Raw genomic sequence first — 24,509 nt, 5'->3', positions numbered from 1 at the left:
CTGCATCTGTCCCTACCTTACAGATGAGGAACCAAGGTTCAATGTGAGTGATGCGCCTAAGACCATACAGCTGCCACGTGGTAGAACCAGGTCACACCCCTGAGCTGCCTGGTTTGAGTCTGTGTGGTCTTCACCACTCTTATGCTGCCTCCCAACATGCAGGGGAGTCCTGGCCTTGGTGGCCAATCAAGACAGCCACAGATTTGGCCAGTCCTGGTAAAGCCTGGAGAGAAGGCACCAGATCCGAGGTTTCTACATTTGTTCAGTGGCATCCTGGAGCCCCACTGAGGGGCTTCCGAGAAGGCCAAACCATGGGACTTGGCACTGTTCCCAGTTGCAACCAAAGGAGCTCCACTTTTATCTGTTGAGAGGAGAGCTCCGGGAAGGGCTCGTGGAAACATTCACAGAAAGTTTCGCCCCTTCATTTTATAGAGGGGAAGCTGAGGTTTCGATAGTTGAAGCAACTTGCTCTCTCCTCACACCCAGTCCAGCATGCCCCTGGCTTGGGACCCTCTAAAGGCAGCACAGAGCTGACCAGTTGCTTGAGGCTGTCTATTCCCAAAAAACCTTTTTCCCTGAGTATAAAAGCAAAGAAGGGAGGTTTCCTGCTGCCCCAGCCTCTCAGATGGGGCCAAGGAGGGACAAGCGCAGAGGGAAAAGTGCCACCCAGACACATACCTCCTCTTCCTCCGAGTTCTCCGGGTGTGATGACGCTTGACTGACTGCCTCTGCCATCACCGTGACCCCATTAGGCTCCTCAGTCACCGATGGATCTTTAGCATCTGTGGCTTTCCGTCTGTCCACCCCTTCCCATGCACTCTCGACTGCCTGGAGGATGTAGGCAGTCCGCGTCTCATCCCTGTGAGGACTTGTTAAAGGGTCTGTCTTAGGTTCCTAGCTCTGAAGCAGCACAATTTCTCAGTCCCTCCCCAGCATCTGACCACATGGTTCCTGCCAGGGGCTTTCTGGGCTATACCTAAGCGGGCATCATGGGCACCTGGGCTGCATGGGAAAATGGGCCAGACTACAGCCATGCTGGCTTCACAACCTAGGGCCTGCCACTCAGCAGAAAGCAGCTCTGAGTAAAGACAGGGCCAGGGCTGCCATCAGTGTCCTGGGGCACAGGTTTGGACGAGCCAGCAGCTCTTCTTTTGTACTGACTGCCAGGAGGAGGGCGTGGTAGGGCCACTGCCACTGGGCTTCCTGTCCAACTAGCTGAGGGTATTCTGCAAAGGTTGTGGGCCATCAGGTTTCCCTGAAGCAGGACTGAGCAATCTACTGCAACCACTAGAATGACCCATAGGCTGCCCCTCCCCGTCCTTCCTCCTTGTCAACCACCCTGGGCACTGTGAAGCCAGAAATCTGAGAGTTCCCTTAGACTTTCTCACTCTGCTTCTTGTCCAAACCCTCATCACCCATGCTTGGATGCCAGCAACAGCCTCCTCACTGGCCTGAGCCTCATGGTGGTTCTGGGCCAGTCCATTCTCTTCCCTGTGCCAGACAGAGCTTTTCCAAAGTATAGAACTGCCCATGTCACCTCCTGCTTCACAACCTTCCACGCTCCCCAGCGCTTGCAGGACAGAGCCCCAAACTTCTTAGTGATGGTCACCCCAGGGCTGTGCACATTGCTGGCCTTCACCTCACCTGCAACACCCCAATTCCTCCTCCTGGGAGACCCCTCCTTAATGACTGCCCCCTGTACTCTATACATGACGTCTGTGGCTCCAAGGAGCCTGTTTTCTCTGTCCTCTGTCCACTGGGAACATTCTTGTCCTTGTCCTTGCTCCTAGCTTGGTGCTCTCCCACTCTTTCTGCTGTTCTTCTGCTTGGACATCACTTCCATCTGACACCCCCACCTGGAGCTCCGCTGGGTGAGGCGCCTCCTCTGGTTTCCTGCCCTCTGAAATCTTCCCACGTGATGCTCTAACTGCCTGTTTACTTGTCCACCTCCCCTCCTGCTGTGAGGAGGGGCTGAGTCCATCTTGGTCATATAGGCCCAGATGTTCAGGAAACACATAGGAAAATTAGGACTGCATCCCCCCTGCCCCAAGCATCAGAGCAGGCATCTTCTCTAGAAAAGGCAAGGCTGGGAGGCTGGGCGTGGAGGCTCATGCCTGTAATCCCAGCACTTTGGGAGGCTGAGGCGGGCAGATCACGAGGTCAGGAGATACAGACCATACTGGCTAACACGGTGAAACCCCGTCTCTACTAAAAAAATACAAAAAAATTAGCCCCCATCTCTACTAAAAAAATACAAAAGAATACAGGCGGGCGCCTGTAGTCCCAGCTACTTGGGAGGCTGAGGCAGGAGAATGGTGTGAACCTGGGAGACGGAGCTTGCAGTGAGCCAAAATTGCACCACTGCACTCCAGCCTGGGCAACAGAGAGAGACTCTGTCTCAAAAAATAAAATTAAAAAAAAAAAAAAAAAAAAGGCTGGGCACGCTGGCTCATGCCTGCAATTCCAGCACTTTGGGAGGCCGAGGGGGGCAGATCATGAGGTCAGGAGATCGAGACCATCTTGGCTAACATGGTGAAACCCGGTCTCTACTAAAAATACAAAAAATTAGCCGGGTGTGGTGGCGGGTGGCTGTAGTCCCAGCTACTCGGGAGGCTGAGGCAGGAGAATGGTGTGAACTCTCAGTGAGCCAAGATCACGCTACTGTACTCCAGCCTGGGCGACAGAGCGAGACTCCATCTCAAGAAAAAAAAAAAAAAAGAAAGAAAGAAAGAAAAGACAGAAAAGGCGAGGCTGGGACCTTGGGAGGCCACCTCGGACAGCTGGCTGACCCACGCGTGGGTTCTGGGGCTAAACCTCTTTCCACTCCTCTGGGTTCCAACAGCCTGTCTCACTTCTGACCTAGTCAAGCTGGGCCCTGTCGCAGTGGGCTATGGTAGAAGGATACAAAACTGACGAGGCCTGCTGCAGCAAGCTGATGTCTTCGGCCACGGGGAAGAGTGCATCATAGTCCCGGAGGAACCTGTAGGCAGAGGAGAGCAGATGGGATGGACAGGGCTGGGGCCACAGGAACACTGTGCTGCTGCAGGCCACTCCCTGTGTCTACTGCCCGACCTTATTAGAGCTGTGGTGGGCCTATGGCGGGGGCTCTATCATGTAAGGCCTCTTGGGGACTGGTGGGAGGGTCATAGGCCTGGCCCAGCTCAGCCGCACTCACCTCTTCTCCTGCAGCAAGGAGCTGAAGATCTGAAGGAACTCTTCGATGAAGCCCTGAATGTTGTCACAGCTAGAACAGGACACCAGGGAAGATAAGCTCATGCAATGCAAGATGAGCTACAGCTCCTTTATACACCCCCTGCCCCTCTTCAGGGCTGAGGCCCGATGGACGAATGAGGCATTTTTCTCAGTTTCTCATCTCTGTTCAGCCAACCCCAGTGCAGGGGAGGAAGCCAAGACGAAAGAATGGAAATGCTCCTGCAGGGCCTGGGGAGGAGACTCTTCCACCAGGAGGCAATTCCTGAGGGTTACCTGCTTTCTAGGATGGGAAGGAGGCAGATCTGATTCAGGATGATGTGGAAAATCTCTATCAGCTTCTTCCTGGAATGGGAGAGCCTCTGCCACAGGTCACCTAGAAGCCTAGGCCAGAGAGAAAAAAGACACAGGTTTAGGAGACAAAAAGGGCCTGAGGTGTCAGGCGCAATGGTTTACACCTGAAATACCAGCACCTTGGGAAGCTGAGGTGGGAGGATCACTTGAGCCCCAGGAGTTTGAGATCAGCCTAAGTAACTAAGTGAAATCCTGTCTCTACAAAAAACACAAAAAATTAGTCAAGTGTGGTGATGGAGGCCTGTAGTTCCAGCTCCTGGGGAGGCTAAGGGGGATCGCGTTTGCCTGGGAGGTCAAGGCTGCAGTAAGCCATGATGGCGCCACTGCCTTCCAGCCTGGGTGACAGAGCAAGACTCTGTCTCAAAAAAAAAAAAAAAAAAAAAAAAGGAAAAGAAAAAGAAAAAAAGGCATGAAGGGAGCTTCTCCCCAGCAGTTGCAGGTGCCTCCCTGGAGCACAGAAGGCCTCACAATTCACTGCTGAGAGCAGCTGGCAAAAGCCACAGGCCCAGAGAAGCCAGCTGCTTCCAGGGCTGCTTCTCAGTTCAAATGGTGGGTCAGGAACCAGCAGGCTGAGTATCAACAATGTGAGTAACAGCTGAGGGAAGGGCTTAAATGCAGGGGCCAGCCATCATGGTATTTTGGGGGATTGGGTTAACAGACATAACTGCCTTGGGACAAGCAGGACTTTGGGTCAAATCTCCTTCATGCTGTTTAGTAACACTTAACTCTAGCTGTTGGGATCTTTCTAGTTAGGTCCTCACACAAGTCTTTACAGACAACACACACACACACATATATATATTTTAATATGCTAAGAGTTAAAAAAAAAAAAAGCAGTTCAAGACTAGCCTGGCCAATACGTCAAAACCCCATCTCTACAAAAAATACAAAAATTAGCCGGGTATGGTGGCACACACCTATAATCCCAGCTACTCGGGGGACTGAGGTGGGAGGACTGATTGACGTCAGGAGGTCAAGGCTACAGTGAGTTGTGACTGTACCACTGCACTCCAGCCTGGGTGACAGAGTGAGACCCTGTCTCAAACAATAACAACAACAACAACAACAACAACAAACCAATGCAGAGGTCAGGAAGTGGCTAGACAGGGATGCAGAAGCCCAAAAGCTGCACAGTCCCTGGTCCCACCCACTTGTCTTAGAGATGGGGATGCTAATGCCTAGGGAAGGCAGGGCCCTGCTCGGGGCTTTCTCTCCCACAACAACATTCTTAATTTTGTCCCCGCCTCACTTGCTATCTTCAAGCCTCCTCTTCTTAATTGCAGACTCCATTTCGGGAATTGCTGCTTCGTAGAAGGAAGCTAGTCTGTGCAGGCACACACAGGGAAAATGTTGGATTAGTTCATAAATACCACACTTCGTAAGAACATCAAAGCAAACCCCAGGGAGTGGGAAGGTCCATTTCTTCTTTTTCCACACAATTTTCTCCAGGGACCCCTTGGTTCTTCCCTGAGCTCACCCCAGACTGACCCCCTGGGGCTGGTCCCAGGAATAGCTTCATAAGAAGTGACCTATAGCCATGTCCCTCATTCAGATGGGCAACTAAGGCCCAGATAGGCTCATACTAACAGAGGAATCAGAAGACCATTCAGGACCCACTGAAGTTTGAGAAGCAGATCGAAGATTACTTGCTTGTAATTTTCTTGCTCAAACACTGTCAGTTAGCCAGGCACAGTGGCTCAGGCCTGTAATCCCAGCACTTTGTGCGGCTGAGGCAGGAGGATTGCTTGAGCCAGGAGCTCAAGATCAGCCTGGGAAACAGGCTGGTGAAACCCCATCTCTATAAAAAATACAAAAATTAGCCAGGCATGGTGGTGCACACCTGTAGCCCCAGCTACTTGGGAGGCTGAGGCAGTAGGCCGGTAGGTTACGGCTACAGTGAGCCATGATCACATCACTGCATTCCAGCCTGGGTGACAGAGAGAGACCCTGTCACAAAAAAAAAAAAAAAAAAAAAAAAAATTGTTCTGGCTGGGTGCGGTGGCTCACGCCTGTAATCCTAGCACTTTGGGAGACCAAGCTGGGTGGATAACTTGAGGACAGGAGTTTGAGAACAGCCTGGCCAACATGGTGAAACCTGGTCTCTACTAAAAATACAAAAATTAGCTGGGAGTGGTGATACATGCCTGTAATCCCAGCTACTCAGGAGGCTGAGGCAGGAGAATTGCTTGAACCCGGGAGGTGGAGGTTGCAGTGAGCCAAGATCGCACTACTGAACTCTAGCCTGGGCAACAGAGTGAGACTCTGTCTCAAAAAAAAAAAAAATTGTTTTAATATGAAAATCTCAACACAGTATTTGTATTTGGTCAAAATAGGCTAAATGTTCTCAGGATTTTTTCCAATCCCACTGGAAATGAGAAAAAATATATTAAAATAAAAAGTAATACTTAAAAAATTTAAGAAAAAAGTAAATGTATCATATTTTCTACATTGGCTTATGAGTTAAGCCAGTTAGCACTGTTTCTATAACTTTTAAATTAACTAATTAATTTTTTTTTTTTTTGAGATGAAGTCTAGTTATATTGCGCAGGCTGGTTTTGACCTCCTGGGTTCAAGCAATCCTCCTGCCTCAGCCTCCCAAGAAGCTGAGATTACAGGTACCTGGCTTAAAACTTTTATAAAATTAAGGCTGTGCATGGTAGCTTCTGCCTGTAATCCCAGCACTTTGGGAGGCTGAGGTGGGCAGATCACTTGAGGTCAGGAGTTTGAGACCAGCCTGGCCAACATGGGAAACCCTGTCTCCTCTAAAAATATGAACAATAGCTAGGCATGGGGGCGGGACCTGTAATTCCAGCTACTTGGGAGGCTGAGGAGGGAGAATCACTTGAATCTGGGAGGTGGAGGTTGCAGTGAGCCGAAATCATGACACTGCACCCTAGCCTGGAAGACAGAATGAGACTCTGTCTCAAAAAATAAAAAAAAATGTAAATTAAAAATAATTTCTATGAAATTATTTTCAAACAAATATAATTATACTAATAAAACAAAAAAAAAGAAAAACACCTGCTAGCAGTTCCCTACCTCTTATGACAGCAAACCATAATTATTTTCTCTGGTACATCCATATCTGTCACAGTACAGCCAATCTTGCTTCTCACCTTGGTGATTTCACACCACCCTTTCCCAACTCAAATTCAAACTCTCCATCCCAGTCGCACGGCCCCTCAACATTCTTCCAGAGATCAGCACTCCCACAGCCCTCTGGCTTCCTCTCAGGCTAATGCTGGCCACTGCTCTCCTCTTCTTTCTCCTTATTCTCCTCCTCCTCCTCCACGCAGCATTCCAGGCTCACCTCCTCCCTGTGCACTTCCTGATCATGCTCACTCATGGGAATTCTTCCTTTCCAGAACTAGATGCACTGCATGTGGAATATATTGCCCTGTTGCTCTGGCAAGTGAAACTGCAGCTGCCTCTTTTCTGTGGTATAATTCTTCCCCCAAACATCTTAAGCTTCCCAAAGCCGGAACTGTAGCTTAAGTGTCTAGGTTGGTGCTGAATTTGGAGCAAGTCCTCTGTAAACATGTGCCTGTCAATTGGCTGGTTTCTGGCAACGTCTATCCTACTACAATGCTATACACAACAAAGGGTAACTAGGCCAAAAGAGGCGGGTCCCACTAGGCCCACAGCATAGCCCAGAAAATGACAGAGAGGGCAGTTTGGCCTAAACAGGTTTAGCCGTTGCCAGGATATGTTGCTGGTGGGAGAGTAAATTGGAACAACCCCTATGGAGGGCGATTTGGCAAGATCTATGGAAATTAAAAATGCACATTCCATCTGTCTCTGCTAGTCTACTTCTAGGAATTATTCCTCAGATATACTCGCAGAGGTACCAAAGGATGTGTGTGCAAAGTTATTCTTGTTTTTTTTTTTAATGAGACAGAGTCTCGCTCTGTCGCCTAGGCTGGAGGGCAGTGGTGCAATCCCTGCTCACTGCAACCTCTGCCTCTTGGGTTCAAGCAATTCTCCCACATCAGCCTCCCGAATAGCTGGAATTACAGGCGTGTGCCACACATCCAGCTAATTTTTGTATTTTTAGTAGAGGTGGGGTTTCACCATGCTGGCCAGGCTGGTCTTGAACTCCTGACCCCAAGTGGTCTGCCTGCCTTAGCCTCCCAGAGTGCTGGAATTACGGCCATAAGCCACTGCGCCTGGCTTCTGTAGTATTTTTTTGTATAGCAAGCACCTGAAAAAAACCTAAAGGACCATCAATGGGATCTGGTATTCCATACAGTGGAATTCTACCCAGCCATACCAAAGACATCAGAGAAAGAGTGCTTAATGCACGGATACGGCACCACTGTTTAGTAAAACAGTAAAATGCAAACAGTAAATACTCATAATATGCAAGCCTTAAATTTTCCTAAAGGAGGGAGACATATAATGTGCATAGTTGCTCATATGTGCATAATATACTTGCATATCTCTGGAAAATTTCACCAAAAAAACCTAATGGCGATGGCTGTATGTGAATAATAGAATTGGGAAAGTGGAAAGAGAGACTTCTCAGTGTGTATTTTATACTTTTTGAGTTTTGAACCATGTGAATATATTATTTATTCTTAAAAGGGCAGAAAGAGGTATACTCAGCTATACTTGAGTAGATGGGAGAGGAAGGAGGAAAAAGGTTATTTTGAGAGGGATTACCAACAAAGCCGACTGGGCAACTGTAACCACTTTCAGAGAGTTCTGGAGAACTGAGGTGGCTGCATGTGCTCAGGAGGGCGTTCCTGGCCTCCAGCACGGTTGGAACAGGCTGGGTCAGTCCCAGGGTGTTTGTGGGTCAAAGGCAGTGTTGCCTTTAGTCAAAAGTGTTTCCCTTTCTTCCTCCTCACCCTGAGATGGGCATAGCTTCTCTCCTGCCTCTGCTGTCCCTTGCAGTAAAGTCGGCTCTTCCAAAACTTACCCCTTCCCCATCTCCAAAGAGCCTTTCAAAAGCAATCTGTGCCACATTTGGGTAAACACTTTAACAAAATGGGAAAATGCCTACGATAAGCGAAAATACGCAAGGTACAAAATTCTAAGAATAATACGATTTCTTATGGTGCTTTTAATTTCCTACTTTTCTGGATTTGCCAAATGTCCTACAAGCACATGCTGCTTTTATCATGAGAAAAGATACCTTTTTAAAAAAGTGGACAGCTACATACCCCTCTCTGCTGGGGAAAATGCTGGGCAGCACGTTATCCTAACATTCTCTGGGAGGCTCAGTAACCCTAATGTCTGATTTTTATAAGCTGAGGTGACCAGGGAGGGGTCACAGCACCAGCTGCCATCTCTGGCACATGTAAGGACTAAATAAATGTTTTGTTAAATGGGTGAGTAAATGACAGAATGGACAGGCAGCTGAATGGACGGAGTTGGGCAGCTCCCAGAAGCTGCTACAAACGGTGGGGAGAGACGTCTTGCTAGAGTGACAGTCAGAGGCCACGGGGAAGAGGCCTGTGCCCACAACTGCGAGGCAACACGCAGGTTGCCAGCCCTTTCACCCTGGCCTGGAACGCCCATGCCCACCCCTTTCTTACTGCACTAGCAACAGATGCGCTAAGAGGGCAAAGTGGGTCTGCCTCCCTCGCTCATATTCTCTTTCCCATCTGCCTCCATCCCACCAGGATCTTTCTAAAGGCTCCTTTGGATAAAAGCCTCCAGGGGCTCCCCACTGCCTACAGCATAAAGGCCCTGCCAGCACATCCCAGGCTCCTCACAATCTGACTTCTACTGACTTACCCAAAGTGGGCTCCTGTTACTGGCTTGTTTTCCTGCTGTCCTGTGTGTCCCCCCACTCTGCCTCATGTCACACTTCACTCCCCAGCTCTCTCTCTGGGCCTCTGCATGCTTCACTTCACCTGCCTAAGATGCCCTTCCTGCTATGGGAACTTTTCTTTGTCTGGAAGATACCTGTTCCTTCAAGACATCCTTCAAGGGTGATCTCCCAGCCCCACGTTGGAGCACTCTGTTGTTTCCTTGTGTGTGTTCCCCTCGGGCTACTCTATTGAACTGAAACTATTCTTGGTTGTGTGTTTTTTTTTTCTTTTTCTTTTTTTTTTAGATGGAGTCTTGCTCTGTCGCCCAGGGTGGAGTATAGTGGCGCAATCTCAGCTCACTGCAACCTCTGCTGCGCGGGTTCAACTGATTCTCCTGTCTCAGCCTCCTGAGTAGCTGGAACTACAGGTGCATGCTGCCATGCCCAGCTAATTTTTGTATTTTTAGTAGAGACAGGGTTTCACCATATTGGTCAGGCTGGTCTTGAACTGCTGACCTCAGGTGATCCACCCACCTCGGCCTCCCAAAGTACTGGGATTACGCATGAGCCACCATGCCCAGCTCATTGTGTGTGTGTGTGTGTGTGTGTGTGTGTGTGTGTGTGTATTTTTTTTCCCCTACCCTATCCTGGTCTTGGCCAAAAAATGGGAGTGCTTCTAAAACGCAGGCTCCACACAAGCAGGAGGCTTATCTGTTGTTTTCACTGCTGCATCCCCATGCTGGAAGACTGGCACATTCTAAGCACCCAGTAAATATTTGTTAAATAAGTAAATATTTGTTAAATTAGTACATAAGCCAGTACCTCTATTTCAACAGCCAGAACTACTGCCATACCTGTAACAAAAGTCATGCTTCTGGAAGGTCTGGCAAGCCAAAGGGAAGATATCCAGAAAGGCCCAAAGTGTGGTGCAGGTATCACAAAGGTAGAGAACAATGTCCTTTAACTCCTGTTGCCAAAAGAATACACTGCATTATTCTCCTCTGCCCGCACATACAGATCTGCAGAGTGTCTGAGACAACTTTAACACGGTCAGGGTCCCAAACAGGCAGGATGCTAACATGGGAGGAAGGGAACACTGGAGGTTCCGGGCAAAGCCTGGCTGGCTGGTCCATCTTCAGGAGCACGATCTGGGTGAGTCACCTAACCTCTCTAAGCCTCAGGTCTTTCTATGGTAGCTCCAATGGCCTTACACCCAAGCATCGCTAGGGTTACTTCCAGTTCTGAGATAATATGATTCCCTCTTCTAAGTTAAAGGAAAACCAACTCTTGAATCTGAAGACATCATGCAAAGAAGGAACATCCGAGGCAGGACAAGACTATCAAGTCCATAGGTTTTTCACATCTTGAAGAGGGTATACAAAACACTTTCTTCTAAGTTTCCTACACACTTTCCTAGTTCTTATGACAACTCTGAAAAGTAGGCTGGGAAGCTGTTGAGGATCTCTATTTTACCGATAAGGAAACCGAGGTTCCGAGGGGTAAAATGATTTGTTCCCACAGCACCTGCCACGTGCCCTTCTGAAATGTGATCACAATCTCCAGGAGGATAGCTCATAGCTGCCTTGTTCCTGTTCTATCTCCAGGGCTTAGGGCAGCACCTGACATGTCGAGGCTTCCTGAATGTTTGCCTTCTGTCACCCTTGTCAACTCTAAATTCCATAAGCGCAGGGGCCAGTCTGCTTTTGTTTACTGCCTTACCTCCAGACATAGCACAGGGTCTGGCACATGCTGCAGACTCCTCAATATAAGTCCACTGAATGAATGGCTCAATGAATAATGCACAAATGAACATGTCAAACTGAAACAAATGAGGACTCTGAATTCTTATTCCCCGGTTCTTTCCACTACTCTGTAAATGAGGCTCCCAGAGAGAAATCCAAGCCAACTGAAAATGCTCTAAACCTGTGTGATAGGACATAATAGTTGCTCACTGCACTGGGGAAAGGGGCCCTGGCAGGGAAGGGGCCCTGGTCTGGGAAGAGACCACTGGGTCCTCTACTGGGGCAATCTTCCCAGCCTCTGGGTAGCCAGGCCCTGGTTGGAGGGACCCAGCAGGAAAGAGACTGGGCTGAAGGGCAACCTTACCAGGAGAGGCATGTCGCTGGGGGTCAATCGGCCCCTCTCCTCGAGCTTCTGGGGTGTGGTACTGGCCCCGTCCCCTTGCAAACCACAGTGCTGGAGGATATTGCTGAAGACCTGTGAAAGACAAGAACAGGCTCTCTCACATCATACTGAACCAGGGCTAGGACCCCTGGCCGGAGCCAGGGTCAGGTGATCTGAAAACTGCCTTGGAGTTTCTAGAATATTTATCCATGTTTTCAGGATATAAGCTGAGACAATTACCTTCTCCAATAGTAAGGTCAGAGTAAAAACTATGTAAGATGGGAATGATGGGAGCATCCTTCTTACAGGAGGGCGGAGAGGATTAAAAAGACAACCTGGGGCCAGGTGTGGTGGCTCACTCCTGTAATCCCCAAACTTTGAGAGGCCAAGGATGGAGGATCGTTTGAGGCCGGAAGTTCAAGACCAGCCTGGGCAACATAAGTGAGACCCCCCCATCTCTACAAAAATTTTTTAAAATTAGCTGGGCAAGATGGTATGTACTTGTAATCCCAGCTACTTGGGAGGCTGAGGTGGGAGGATCAATTGAGGCCAAGAGTTCAAGGCTGCAGTGAGCTATGATTGTGCCACTGCACTCTAGCCTCAGTGACAGAGCAAGATCCTGTCTTCCCTCCCAGAATCCTGTAGATATTATCTGACCGTATAGGCCAAGCAAGTATGATAATGAACATTTAAGATATACCTTTCGCAATGTATAACAAATCTTTAGAGCCCCTGTAGATAGCTATTTATGGAAACTACATTGAAATAAGACAAATCAACAGTGAGAGGAAAACAAAGTCCATCGTAGGGACTGAACTGACTGTGCCATTTTTAAGGAGGCTGGCATGTAAGGATTCCAAAACTTACTGTGAATAGTGGATATCTCTTAGTGGTGGGATTATGAGGGAATGGTAATGTTCCTCTTTCATTTTTTATTTTCCAAATTTTCTACAATGAACATTATTTCATGAATTAATTTTATAAAACTTTAAAGCTACTTTTTGAGAAACACCGGTCTCTTAAAGGGATATCCTTAGAGGCATATGGCTGTTGGCAAGCAACACAAAACGCAAGCCAAACTCTGTCTGTAGGAGCGCCAGACAGCCAGCCCTTAGGCTTAAGTCTTGTTCAAAACGGAAAAGGGCGAATTTAAAGAGGTGTAGTCAGGGGTAAGACAAAGAGACTGTCTGGGGAGACGGGGGAGTCAGGGAATAAACTTTTCCTCAGCTCTTCCAGGAAAGTCAGGAAACACCACTGAGTTGGGGAGGTGGCCTATACCCCAAGCTTAACCTCCCCTGGGCAGGGCCAAGAGCCGGTACCTGAAGGATGGTAGGCAGGGTTTCATCCAGGTCATTGTAGTAACTTGGCTGCTGTGTAAAGATGTTTCCTAAAAAGAGAAGAGAAAGGTTGGAATTGAGAAAAGGTGGGGGCTTGGTGGAGTGAAGAGGACACATTACATATGGTTGCCAGCATATCTGTGACCTTTCTCCCTTTTCCTAATCCCATCTGCAGCTAGGACCTCGGATGAGTTCTGGCCCCAGGCCTTGCTGGCGCTGAGCTTTGGCCCAGCCTAGAAGCTTCCCCAGGATTGGGGAGGGACCTTGCTCAGTATGATTTAACCTTTTAAGTACCTCTGCCTAGTGAATTACAGAAAAGACCTGCCCTGGTCAAACCAGCTCACCCTGATGTCCCCAAGGAGTGATCACACTTGGGCACCCTGCCTCCTATGACAGCTATGGCTCTGGAAGTTGGAGTTAGTCATCCAGGAAAATCAGCAGATAGGATCTCTTTGCTCAAGAAACATGGATGCAATAATCCAGGACTCTCCAATAATGTGAGGAGATTGCAGGGAGATATTTCTCTGGAAATTTCATGCCTTCCACTTGTAGATATGCTAACCATACTAATCCTACTCCAAGGTGAGAGGCCTGAGAAGGACCTGGAGACAGATTTACCACACACTTGCAGTTGTTCCTATAAGATGAAGCTTGTCTCTGAGTGTTTACTATTCTCCAAGTGCTGCCGCTCTAAGTGCGTAGGTTTGAGCATATGGTAACTGGAACAGAAACCAAGTGTTCTGGCTGCCCAAATGGTGAGAGAGGGAGGGAGGGAGGGAGGGAAGATCACAGCTAGCTTGGGGACGTGACAATGTGAAATGCCAACGCCCTTAAGAGGCCAGGGTTCTCGGCCCCCTATAATCCCACCATCTAAGGCTGGCTGATGGTCAGGATGTTCTGAATTCTAGGTGTTCTCTGCCTTTGGGCAGGTCTGTCCTTGGTTTCCTTATTGATGACCCTGCAGCCCTTGCTGGACTCTGGAGGATTTGAAAAATGAATGAGTTCAAAAACCAGATGGGGCTGGGTGAGTAAGCAAGTCACTAGGTGGCTGGACTTTCTGTAAGCACTTCCCTGGATGCCACGCCATTGCATTTCTTGATTCCAGAAAGCTGAGTTTTACCAGCCCAGACTTGCTCAGCACCTCCCATCTCCAGATGGGTGCTGATCCCATAACCTGTGAAGGTGTGCTCAGACCATCCGCACCCACCTCCTACTCCTGACAGGCAAGGAACAACAGAGCTATTTCCCCACCAAACTCTGTTCTTCCTATAAAACCCTCAAGGTTAAGTCCAAACTCCTGACGATGGCACAAAAGACCCTGTGAGATCTGGCCTCTGCTGGTATCCCAGGCTACCCTTTCCCCCTTCCCTACACCACACTCCTCCCTCACACCATTCTCAACCTCAGAAAACCAGCCCTGTCCCTGCCTTCTGTTTGGAGTGCCTTCCTAGAGCTAACTCCACCATAAAGCAGGAGTCACCTACTCCACGCAGTGCCTCCTGACCCAGGCATTAGGAGAGGTTTCCTCTCACAATCCCCAGGGCCATACCATGTTCTCTAAAGCATCCCAACCACCTTGCACTGGGGAGGCACCCTCTCATGATCCTTCCAGTGCTGCAGTCTGAGTAAAGCGAGGTTTTACATTTGATCTATTAGTATAGATCAAATTTCATACTCTATTCTTGGGGTCTTCTAAGTCCCTTTCCTCACCTTCATCTGATTCTAATGACAGTGACGATCTTCTTTTGATCTCCTAAAGAAATAATAAAAATGTAAGGAACAGCAATGGGATCCTTTGAAATGTCCCTTCTCAGATGAAAGCAGTTCAAAAACCCAGGGTGAATGGAGATACTGCCAAGTAGATCACTGCAGTCCACAATTGGGCCAAGGCCCAAGTCATTCCTGGTTTGCAAAGCAGTGCTGAGAGTCTAACTGAAAGGGCTTGCTTTCAAAATTACACTTGTTGATGCATAATACCAGCCCTGAAGGTTAAAAAAAAGGTGGGGGAATAGGGATAGGTACTCAGGAGGTCAAGGTGGGAGGATCGCTTGGGAAAAAAAAAGGCAACATAAGGAACTGGGCTTCTACTCACAGAACACTCAACCAGTCCCCTTTCTCCCACCTTCTTTTCACTTGTCAATCCTCTTACAAGTGATCACTTTGCCTGAGTTTCTATAGTATAGAAATTGGAGGCTGCCCCTTCTTGTACCTTCTGCTTAAAGGTTAAAAAGAGAGCTGTTGTGTACGTGTGTGTGAGAGAGACAGACAGAAACTGCAGACACCTTCTCTGCATCACTTCCTGTCTACACACACACACACACACACACACACACACACACACACACACACACAGAGTGAAGGGGCTCCTGAGGCCTGGTCCTGACTTCTTTTGTGCTGACTCCCCTCAAAGAGCCAAAGAAGGGGCTCTTCTTAATAAGCCAGTTTAGGATTCTCAATCTCAAGGTCTGAGAACTCTTAAAAAAACACCTCAGAATCTATGAAGGAGGACATTTTTCTGTATAGAAGTTTTCATCTGATTCTCAAAGGAGTCAGTGATCCTGATGATTCGGAGCCCAGGCAGTAAGTGAGTGGGCTTTCTCACTCTCCCATCACCACGCAGTCCCCTCTGGATACCTGCAGCATCTTACACCCAATAGGTCCCATGCTGAACCTCCCCTCTACCCACAGCTCCCTCTCCCACCTCCCAGAGGGCCTTTTTTTCTGCAACCAACACCAGTTCTAGATGACCTCACCAAGCCCTGCTTAAATCAGGTTCCTGGATTTCCTTTTCCTCCCCAGCAGCCCAGCCAGGCTCTCACCTTCAAACCTACACAGATGCGCCCACCTCCTACAAGGCCTCCTGTCTCCACCCTTCCCACCTGCATGCTGCCAGATGAATCTTGTTACCTGCTCCAAGCTCCTGTAGGCTCCACGGTCTCATCACAGCAAGAGCTCATGCTTACCAATGGTTGTGACATGCCAGGCATGGTGCTGAGCATTCTACTCATGCTATTTCAACAACTCAATTTGTTTTTACCTTTTTTTTTTTTTTTTTTTGAGGCAGAGTTTCGCTCTTGTTGCCCAGGCTGGAGTGCAATGGCACAATCTCGACTCACCGCAATCTCCGCCTCCCAGGTTCAAGCGATTCTTCTGCCTCAGCCTCCTGAGTAGCTGGGATTACAGGCGCCTGCCACCATGCCCGGCTAATTTTTTGTATTTTTAGTAGAGACGGAGTTTCGCCATATTGGCCTGGCTGGTCTCAAACTCCTGACCTCAGGTGATCCGCCTGCCTCGGCCTCCCAAAGTGCTGAGATTACAGGCATGAGCCACCACACCCAGCCTCAACAACCCAATTTAATCCTCGCACCCATCCTATGGGTAGGTATATTATTAGTCTTCCCATTCTGCAGATGAAAAAACTGGGGCTTAGAGCAGAGCTGTGGTGTGAATTAGGCAGTTCAATTTCAGAGCCTATCTTCTTAGCCACCAAGCAATACCACTCCCCAAGTGCTAAAGCCTGGCATGAAGCCCTTCCCAATCCAGCTCCAAGGCTCCAACTTCCCCTCCCCTGTCTCCTGCTGCTGCCCTCCTGGAATGCTCCACTCTCTAAGCAAACTGGCCTAAGAATTGTTTCTCTAACTAACTGTGCCTTCTGGTGCTCACTTGCTCCATCCTCTCAGTATGTGGTAAAATTACTAGGAGTCTTTCTTAGTCAGGGTCTAAGAGACAGGATCTCACTTTGTCACCCAGGCTGGAGGGCCGAATCAGCCTCCAGAGTAACTGAGACTACAAGGGCATGCCACCACGCCTGACTAATTTTTAATTTTTTGTAGAGACAGGGTGTCGCTGTTTCCCAGGCTGGGAAAAAAAAAAGATTAACTGATGATCAGGAAATAATTAGATATGAATGAGAAACCAGAGATTATTCCAATGAAAACGTTGGATGCAAAATTTCTTTTTTTCTTTTTTTTTTTGAGATGGAGTCTCGCACTGTCTCCCGGGCTGGAGTGCAATGGCACCATCTTGGCTCACTGCAACCTCTGTCTCCTGCGTTAACGTGATTCTCCTGCCTCAGCCTCCCGAGTAGCTGGGATTATAGGTGCATACCACCACACCCGGCTACTTTTTTGTATTTTTAGTAGAGACGGGGTTTCATTATGTTGGCCAGATTGGTCACAAACTCCTGACCTCGTGATTTGCCTGCCTCGGCTCCCAAAGTGCTGGGATTACAGGCGTGAGCCACCACGCCTGGCTGCAAAATTTCATATACATTATGATCGAGTATGGTTTAAGAAAAATACAGAGAAAAGACTAGAAGGAAAAAACAACCAAATGGTTGTTTCTTGTAGAAATCTGGTAACTGCTTTCCTGCTTCACTATGCTTTATATCCTTTCAAAATTTCTTAAATTAACATGTATTACCTTTACCATTAAGGAAAAGAAAAGGCTGGGTGCAGTGGCTCACGCCTGTAATCCCAACACTTTGGGAGGCTGAGATGGGAGGATCACCTGAGGTCAGGAGTTTGAGACCAGCCGGACCAACATGGAGAAACCCCATCTCTACTAAAAATACCTGTAATCCCAGCTACTTGGGAGGCTGAAGCAAGAGAATCTCTTGAACCCGGGAGGCGGAGGTTGCAGTGAGCCGAGATTGCGCCATTGCACTCCAGCCTAGGCAACAAGAGCGAAACTCCATCTCAATAAATAAAAAAAAGAAGAAAAAAAAAAAGGAAGGAAAGAATAAAGGAAAGCGACCATTACAAGGGGTAACTCAGTTTTGTAACTAGATATTTAGAAGACTGTGTCCTACAGGCTCCAGGTGAGGAGAGCTGACAAGGGCATCCAGGGTGAACACCTCTCTGTGCCTGGCCCAACTCCATGAGTTACAATTCAAAGAGGATATCACTGGGACGCACACTCCGTAACATCCCACAACGCTTGGGTTTCTTTTTTTTTCTTATTTGTGTGTGTGTGTGTGTGTGTATAAAGAGGAACCTCTAAAATAACTGCTTGTTTTTTATCAAACCTTCTAGCCCTCTGCCTGCTAATGGGATCCAACTGCTAATGTCCGTTCCTTTTGCAACCCAGAAGCGCCCTCTTTGAACTCTGTCCCTACCTGCTCTCAGCAGCAATGCAAATCATGACGTTTTTGATGCAGTGCCATCATCCCTCAAGAAGGGAGTTGCAGAGCAAGAGTTTGAGAGTCAGGTCTATGTGGACACACGTCCCGACTGGGCCACTTATTAGTCATATCCTCTCAGGCAAGTTCCCTACATTTGAACCTCAGTTTCCTTATCTGTAAGTGGGGATGATGACAGCACTTATCTCACAGGGCTGCTGTGAGGATCCAATTGACATGACATATGTGGAGTACTTGGCAGAATGCCGGGTCCCCGGAACACGATCCAATAAAGGTTAGCTTAGTTATCACTGCTGTTCTTACATTCATCGCCAAAGGAAACTTCCCCATTCCGATGTTTGACGCATGGCCAATTGCATAATACTAATACACTCCCAAGCCAGAATGCTGGCTTACACTGTAATCTCAGCTGTTCAGGAAGCTAAGGCAGGAGGATCACTTGGGGCCATGAGTTCGAGACCAGTTGGAACGACATAGTGAGACCCCATCTACCGAAAATTCGTTTAATTTGCTAGGCATGGTGGCATGCACCTGTAGTCCCAGGTACCTGGGAGGCTGAGTTGGGGGGATAGCTTGAATCCAGGAATGTGAAGCTACAGTGAGATATGATTGCACCACTGCACTCTTGCCTAAGTGACAGAGCAATGCTTTGTCTCTCTCTTTTTTTTTTTTTTTTTTTTTTTTTTTTTTTTTGAGATAGAGGCTTGCTCCATCTCAAACACTGCAACTTCTGCCTCCCAGGTTCAAGTGATTCTCCTGGGAAACAAAACAAAACAAAACAAAACAAAAAAAACTTCCAGATCCTTGAGGAACTGTCTGGTACACAGTTTTGTTTCCACCTCCCTAGGTAGTGTCACTACCTAGTCATTTTGAGACGACATTCATATATCTGTTAAGCAATTTCCCAAGACTCCCTGCCCTTACCGCCCTGAGTCCCAGGGCACTGTCAAAGCGCTGGCCTTTGCAACCTTTAGTCTGGCATGTGGGGGCCATGTTGGTGCATCCTCCCAGTCCCGCATCCTACACACCTATCATCTTCTGGAGCAGTGGTGAGTTGCCTTTTCCAAAGAGCACACAGAGGTCCAGGATCTTTGGAATGTCAAAGAGGAAGTTATTGTAGAGGATTTCTCCAAACGCAGAAGGGGAAATGAAGTGATCCTAAGGAAAAATGCAGAGAGAAAGGATAGAGATTTTCTGAACACTCCTGCATTACAAATAGCAAACTCATGAGAAACAATCTTTGGGTCCATCAAATGGGGACTGGCTAATGATGCCTTATGCATAGACCTGGAGCAATGGCCATTCTCCCCACCTTTTTTTTTTTTAATGTTCATCTATCTGTGTCTTTGTGTCTCTAGACTAAACATCCCCATGACTTTTAGAACTGGCTGTATTATCATGTCTTTTATTTTATTTTATTTTTTGAGACAGGGTCTGGCTCTGTCGCCCAGGCTGATGTGCAGTGGTACAATCTCTGCTCATTGCAAACTGCACCTCTTCAGCTCAAGCCATCCTCCCACTTTAGTCTCTCCAGTAGCCGGGACTACAGGTACGTGCCACAACGCCTGGCTAATTTTTGTATTTTTTGTAGAGATAGGGTTTCCCTATATTGCTCAAGCTGGTCTTGAACTCCTGATCTCAAGCAATGAGCTTGCCTCAGCCTCCCAAAGTGCTGGGATTACAGGTGTGACCCACAGTGCCCAGCCCCAACTTAAAAATTTTTTTAAATTTAATTTTATTATTATTATTATTATTTTTTTAGACAGAGTCTTGCTCTGTCGCCCAGGCTGGAGTGCAGTGGCATGATCTCGGCTCACTACAAGCTCCGCCTCCCGGGTTTACGCCATTCTCCTGCCTCAGCCTCCCAAGTAGCTGGGATTACAGAAGCTTGCCACCACACCCAGCTAATTTTTGTATTTTTAGTAGAGACAGGGTTTCGCCATGTTGGGCAGGCTGGTCTCGAACTCCTGACCTCAAATGATCCACCTGCCTTGGCCTCCCAAAGTACTGGGATTATAGACGTGAGCCACCATACCAGGCCCATTCTCCCTTTAAATGTAAAAAGAAACAAAACACGCTATAACACAGTCAGTTGGGAATTCATCCTGAAATATTTGCAGATAAATTAGTATGATATCTGGGATTGCTTTAAAATACTTCAGGAAAAAAAAGAGAACTAAGGGGAAGAGATAAAACGAGATTGGCAGAATTGTTGATAATTGTTGAAGGGTACATGGGATTTACTGTACTTTGTACATGAAAATTTTGTATTTGTGGCCAGGTATGGTGGACTGTGCAGGGGCTCAGCGCCGGTAATCCCAGCACTTTGGGAGGCTGAGGCGGGCGAATGAGGTCAGGAGTTCGAGATCAGCCTGGCCAACATGGTGAAACCCCATTTCTACTAAAAATACAAAAATTAGATGGGCATGGTGGCAGATCCCTGTAATCCCAGCAACTTGGGAGGCTGAGGTAGGAGAATGCTTGAATCCAGGAGGTGGAGGCTGCAGTGAGTAGAGATCATGCCATTGCACTCCAGCCTGGGCAACAGGGGTGAAACTCCATCTCAAAAAAAAAAAAAAAAAGAAAAAAAATTTATATGTATGTATATTTGGAAATTTCTATTCTAGGCCAGGTGTGGTGGCTAGTGCCTATAATCCCAGCTACTTGGGAGGCTGAGGAGGGAGGACTGCTTGAAGCCAGGAATTCAAAACCAACCGGGGCAACATAGCAAGATCCGCGCTATCCAAAAAAAATTTTTTAATTAGCCGGGTGTGGTGGTGCCTGTAGTCCCAGGTACTTTGAAGCCTGAGGCAGGAGGATTCTTGAGCTCAGGAGTTTGAGGCTGCAGGAAGCTATGATTGCGCCACTGCACTCCAGCTTGGGTGACAGAGATTCTGTCTCTAAAAATAAAGAAAAAGGAAAAGAATATGTCCATATTATAAAACTTTTTAAAAAGCAAGATCCTATTTTTTAAATACACACACTCACACATTCAAAGGGAATAAATTATCTGGAGAAATAAGCATGTAACAGGGTTGGGTGTAGTGGCTAATGCCTGTAATTTCAGCACTTTGGGAGCCTCAGGTGGGAATATAACTTGAGTTCAGGAGTTCAAGACTAGCCTGAGAAACATAGAGAGACCTCATCTCTACTAAAAATCAAATAAATTAGCCAGGCATGATGGTGCATGCCTGTATCTTAGCTATTTGGGGGGCTGAGGTGGGAGGATCACTTGAGCCTGGGAGATCGAAGCTGCAATGAGCTATAATTGTGCCACTGCACTCCATCCTGGGCAACAGAGTGACACCCTGTCTCAAAAAAAGAAAAGAAAGATGCACCTAACAGTGGTTATTTTGCAGGACTGAGATTTTGTCAGTGACATTCATATTTCTGCAATGTTTGGGTTGTTTAGAGACAGCAGTATTATTTTTAAAGTCAGGAAAAAAAAACAGTAAAGATTTTTTAAAAGAGTATACAAGTTCCTTTAAGAAGTCAGAATCAATGTTCTTCTCTCTGACGCACAAGTCAAGGCAGTCACGCGTCAGCTGGCAAAGGGCCCTCGGCTCTCTTTGATGGAAACACTGGTGTAACACAGACCAACCCAGTGAATTAGAGGATAAGGGAGGTGGCACAGATTTCTTCCCCAACAGAGGGAATAAAGATGGAGGGGAGACAAAGAGGAAACTCAATGCCTCCAGAGCCTTCCTTCCCAGGGGTGGAGAGCCTGGCACAGAGGTGTCGAGTGTCAGGTGACGACCTGTCATGGGATCAGTGGCTTACTTTGGATTCCTTGTGAGTGGACATGCGGAGGAAGGTGAGAAAAACACTTCGATGGAGGCGCTTCTGCATGTCAACAACCTCAGGGGCTGAGGCCACCCCCTCGTCAAACTTGCGGGGGACATAGCGCAGGTAGGAGTCCAGGCACTTCTGTAGAGTCTCGTCAAAGATCACCTAAGCCAGGAGACAGAAGAGAGCGAGGATTTATCCCTGAGGCCCCAGGGACTTGTGGGTGGACTGTGCAGGGGCTCAACGCCCATCAGCCCTGCCCTATTCCAAACACTCCGACCCCAAGGGACCAAGGAGGTATGAATGAGCCGAGGACTAAACACAAGATTCTAAAATTGACACTTTGAAAGGTGTGTAAACATTAAGATTGTGATACAAGACAGAGCAATCCAAACCATAATTTGCTGTTAAGGATCCAGTGTAAGAAGTAGACAAAAAGCACCTCCTAAGGGAAGAAAAACAACAACAGCAACCAACCAACGGCATGTCATGTGCTTTGTCTTAGCGTTAATTTTGATAGAATGTTACCTGGCACCAGAATTTATCGTGAGGCAAGGCCAGGAGCCAGTCGAGGTCATTGGCTACGAAGGTGGCGCGTTCCAGGTACTCCTCCACTAGGGCGGGAATGTTGTCTTTAGGGGGCGGTTTGTATAACACAAAATACCGGTCTGCCTTCTGCTCGGGGTGCTACGGATCCAAAAACCACGTGTTAACGTGGCAGAGGTTAGTCAGCGAGGGCCCATTTGCCAACCCACAGCAATGACAACACTTGGCTGTTCCAACCGGTGACCCTCCAAGGAGCTTTTAAGCATAAAGAACCAAGTGTATCTAACAAAGAGGGCATGGTTGCATCCAGCGAACACTAGGCGGTAATTAAAATCCATGTTTTCGGAGTGGATTTAATGACACAGGGAAAGGTTAAGGGAAGAGAAAGCAGGATACAAAACTCTCTATTTAATATAATCGGTTTTCGTTTTTCTTTTTTAGTAAAAGGCGAAAGATTTATTTGTTCTGAAGAAAAACCAGAGCGTAGTTTTCGGTTTTTAAAAAGTATAAATATATTCACACACTGGTATCGATTTTTAAAAAAGAAGTTGGGGAGATGATGCCCCAAAGCTAATAGTGGTTATCTCTGATGGGGGAGGCGGGTGGGGAATTGTGGCTTGAATAGACTTTCCCATTAAAAAAAAAAAGAACATATATTCACATATTAATTTTTTTTTTTTTTTTTTTTTTTTTTTTTAGACAGGTCTCACTTCCGTTGCCCAGGCTGAAGTGTAGTGGCATAATCTGGGCTCACTGCAGCCTCTACCTCCTGGGCTCAGGTGATCCCCCACCTCAGCCTCCCGAGTAGCTGGGACTATAGGTGCGCACCACCATGCCTGGCTAATTTTTTTTATTTTTAGTAGAGATGGGGCTTCGCCATGTTGCCCAGGATAGTCTCAAAATCCTGAGCTCAAGCCATCCACCTGCCTTGGCCTCCCAAAGTGCTAGAATTACAGGTGTGAGCCACCTCTCCTGGCCACATATATTACTTTTTAAATTAATTTTTAATTATATAATTTGACACAAGCATCTTTTCTTTCAAAAACTTACAAGGGTACAGAGAAGGTGAGCTGCCTGGGACTACACTCCCCGGCCCCATGTTCCCTGCAGAGGTAACCACTCACTATCTGGTGGGTGTCCTTGCAGACCTCTTCCAGGCATTTACATTAAATTATACCCATAAAAACGATTTGTTTGGGTCTGTTCTTTCTTATACAAATAGCATCATACTGTTTGTATCACTATGCTGTATCTTTTTTATAACCAGAAAAAAAAACTTCAGTAATTTTTTTTACATAAAATATTCTAATCAAGTAACTGTAAGTCTCAGCATAGAATCACAAGTTCTCCCTTCCAGCCCCTACTTGTCATGAACAAACCTTACTTTGTTCACCATAAAGAGGAGATGGGCTAAGTCTTCTCCTCTGACTACATAAGGGGTGCTTCCTCTGGGGAAGTGGGAACAGGAGGATGGCCAGGCAATGTGTCACCTCTTATCAACCACAGTCCATCCATTTCCAGGTCTGTTGATCCAGAGGATACAGAAAAACTGAGACTGATAAGAGGTCAGCCTCCTCAAGAACCATCTATGCCTTCCTACTGCCTTAGGCGAGTTTCCAAACTATAGAGCCTGTGGGTACCACAAGGATTCTTCAAGGCCACCTATCATGTGGGTCTGCAGGACCCCCTCCTATTTAAATGAAATTTATATCATGGAGTTCCAGGTACAAATCCGTTGAAAAAGAAATTCTGCTGGCTGAAACAAGTTCAAAACAACTGTCAGGAGCCAAAATACATCTCCTTGGTTTCCAAGCTTCCTTCCTCCTCTATCTGTTGGCACTTTACCTCTTCCCTCACTTCTCACTCAGGCCAGGCTACTTGTTCTCCTGAGACACACACACACACACACACACACACACACCCCAGGCTACTCATTCTCCTGACACACACACACACACACACACACACCAGGCTACTCATTCTCCTGACACACACACACACACTAGGCTACTCATTCTCCTGATACACACACACACACACACACACACACACACCCTGAGATTCTACTTTCCATGCAATCCCACAGGGGGAAGATGGACATCTAAATCACCAAGTGAGCACAAAACAGAGGAAGTGACAGCTCAGACCTGGCAGAGGGACTGTGGAAATGCCGAAGGGAATTAACAGCACCTGGAGGATAAGGGCCGGCTTCCCAGAGCAAGCAGCCTTCCTCCAAGCCTCCAAGCATTCAAGC

The 24,509-nt window shown here is 47.4% G+C and overlaps 1 protein-coding gene across 9 annotated transcripts in view; it reads right to left on the bottom strand.

The window, feature by feature from the left end:
* The window catches only part of ASCC2 (activating signal cointegrator 1 complex subunit 2), a 51,546-nt gene that overhangs the window by 16,050 nt on the left and 10,987 nt on the right, over positions 1-24,509 (bottom strand). For 4 of the 9 annotated variants that reach the window (XM_003905406.4, XM_021921445.2, XM_017945215.3 and 1 more), the window contains 11 exons: positions 22,238-22,396; positions 21,704-21,874; positions 18,952-19,081; positions 12,766-12,833; positions 11,429-11,539; positions 10,177-10,289; positions 4,814-4,888; positions 3,487-3,594; positions 3,176-3,244; positions 2,906-2,980; positions 679-859 (listed from right to left, as the gene is read on the bottom strand). In XM_003905406.4, the coding sequence (XP_003905455.1) occupies positions 679-859; positions 2,906-2,980; positions 3,176-3,244; positions 3,487-3,594; positions 4,814-4,888; positions 10,177-10,289; positions 11,429-11,539; positions 12,766-12,833; positions 18,952-19,081; positions 21,704-21,874; positions 22,238-22,396 (1,260 nt within the window). The remainder of the gene's footprint in view (positions 1-678; positions 860-2,905; positions 2,981-3,175; positions 3,245-3,486; positions 3,595-4,813; positions 4,889-10,176; positions 10,290-11,428; positions 11,540-12,765; positions 12,834-18,951; positions 19,082-21,703; positions 21,875-22,237; positions 22,397-24,509) is intronic. The other 5 variants (XM_009217064.3, XM_017945218.3, XM_031656377.1 and 2 more) reach the window with 3 other exon arrangements.

This window comes from Papio anubis, chromosome 16 (genome assembly GCF_008728515.1).
Source record: "Papio anubis isolate 15944 chromosome 16, Panubis1.0, whole genome shotgun sequence".
Classification (NCBI taxonomy): Eukaryota; Metazoa; Chordata; class Mammalia; order Primates; family Cercopithecidae; genus Papio; species Papio anubis.
Note: the sequence above shows the minus strand (reverse complement) of the source record. Positions and strands in the feature narration are given on the sequence as shown.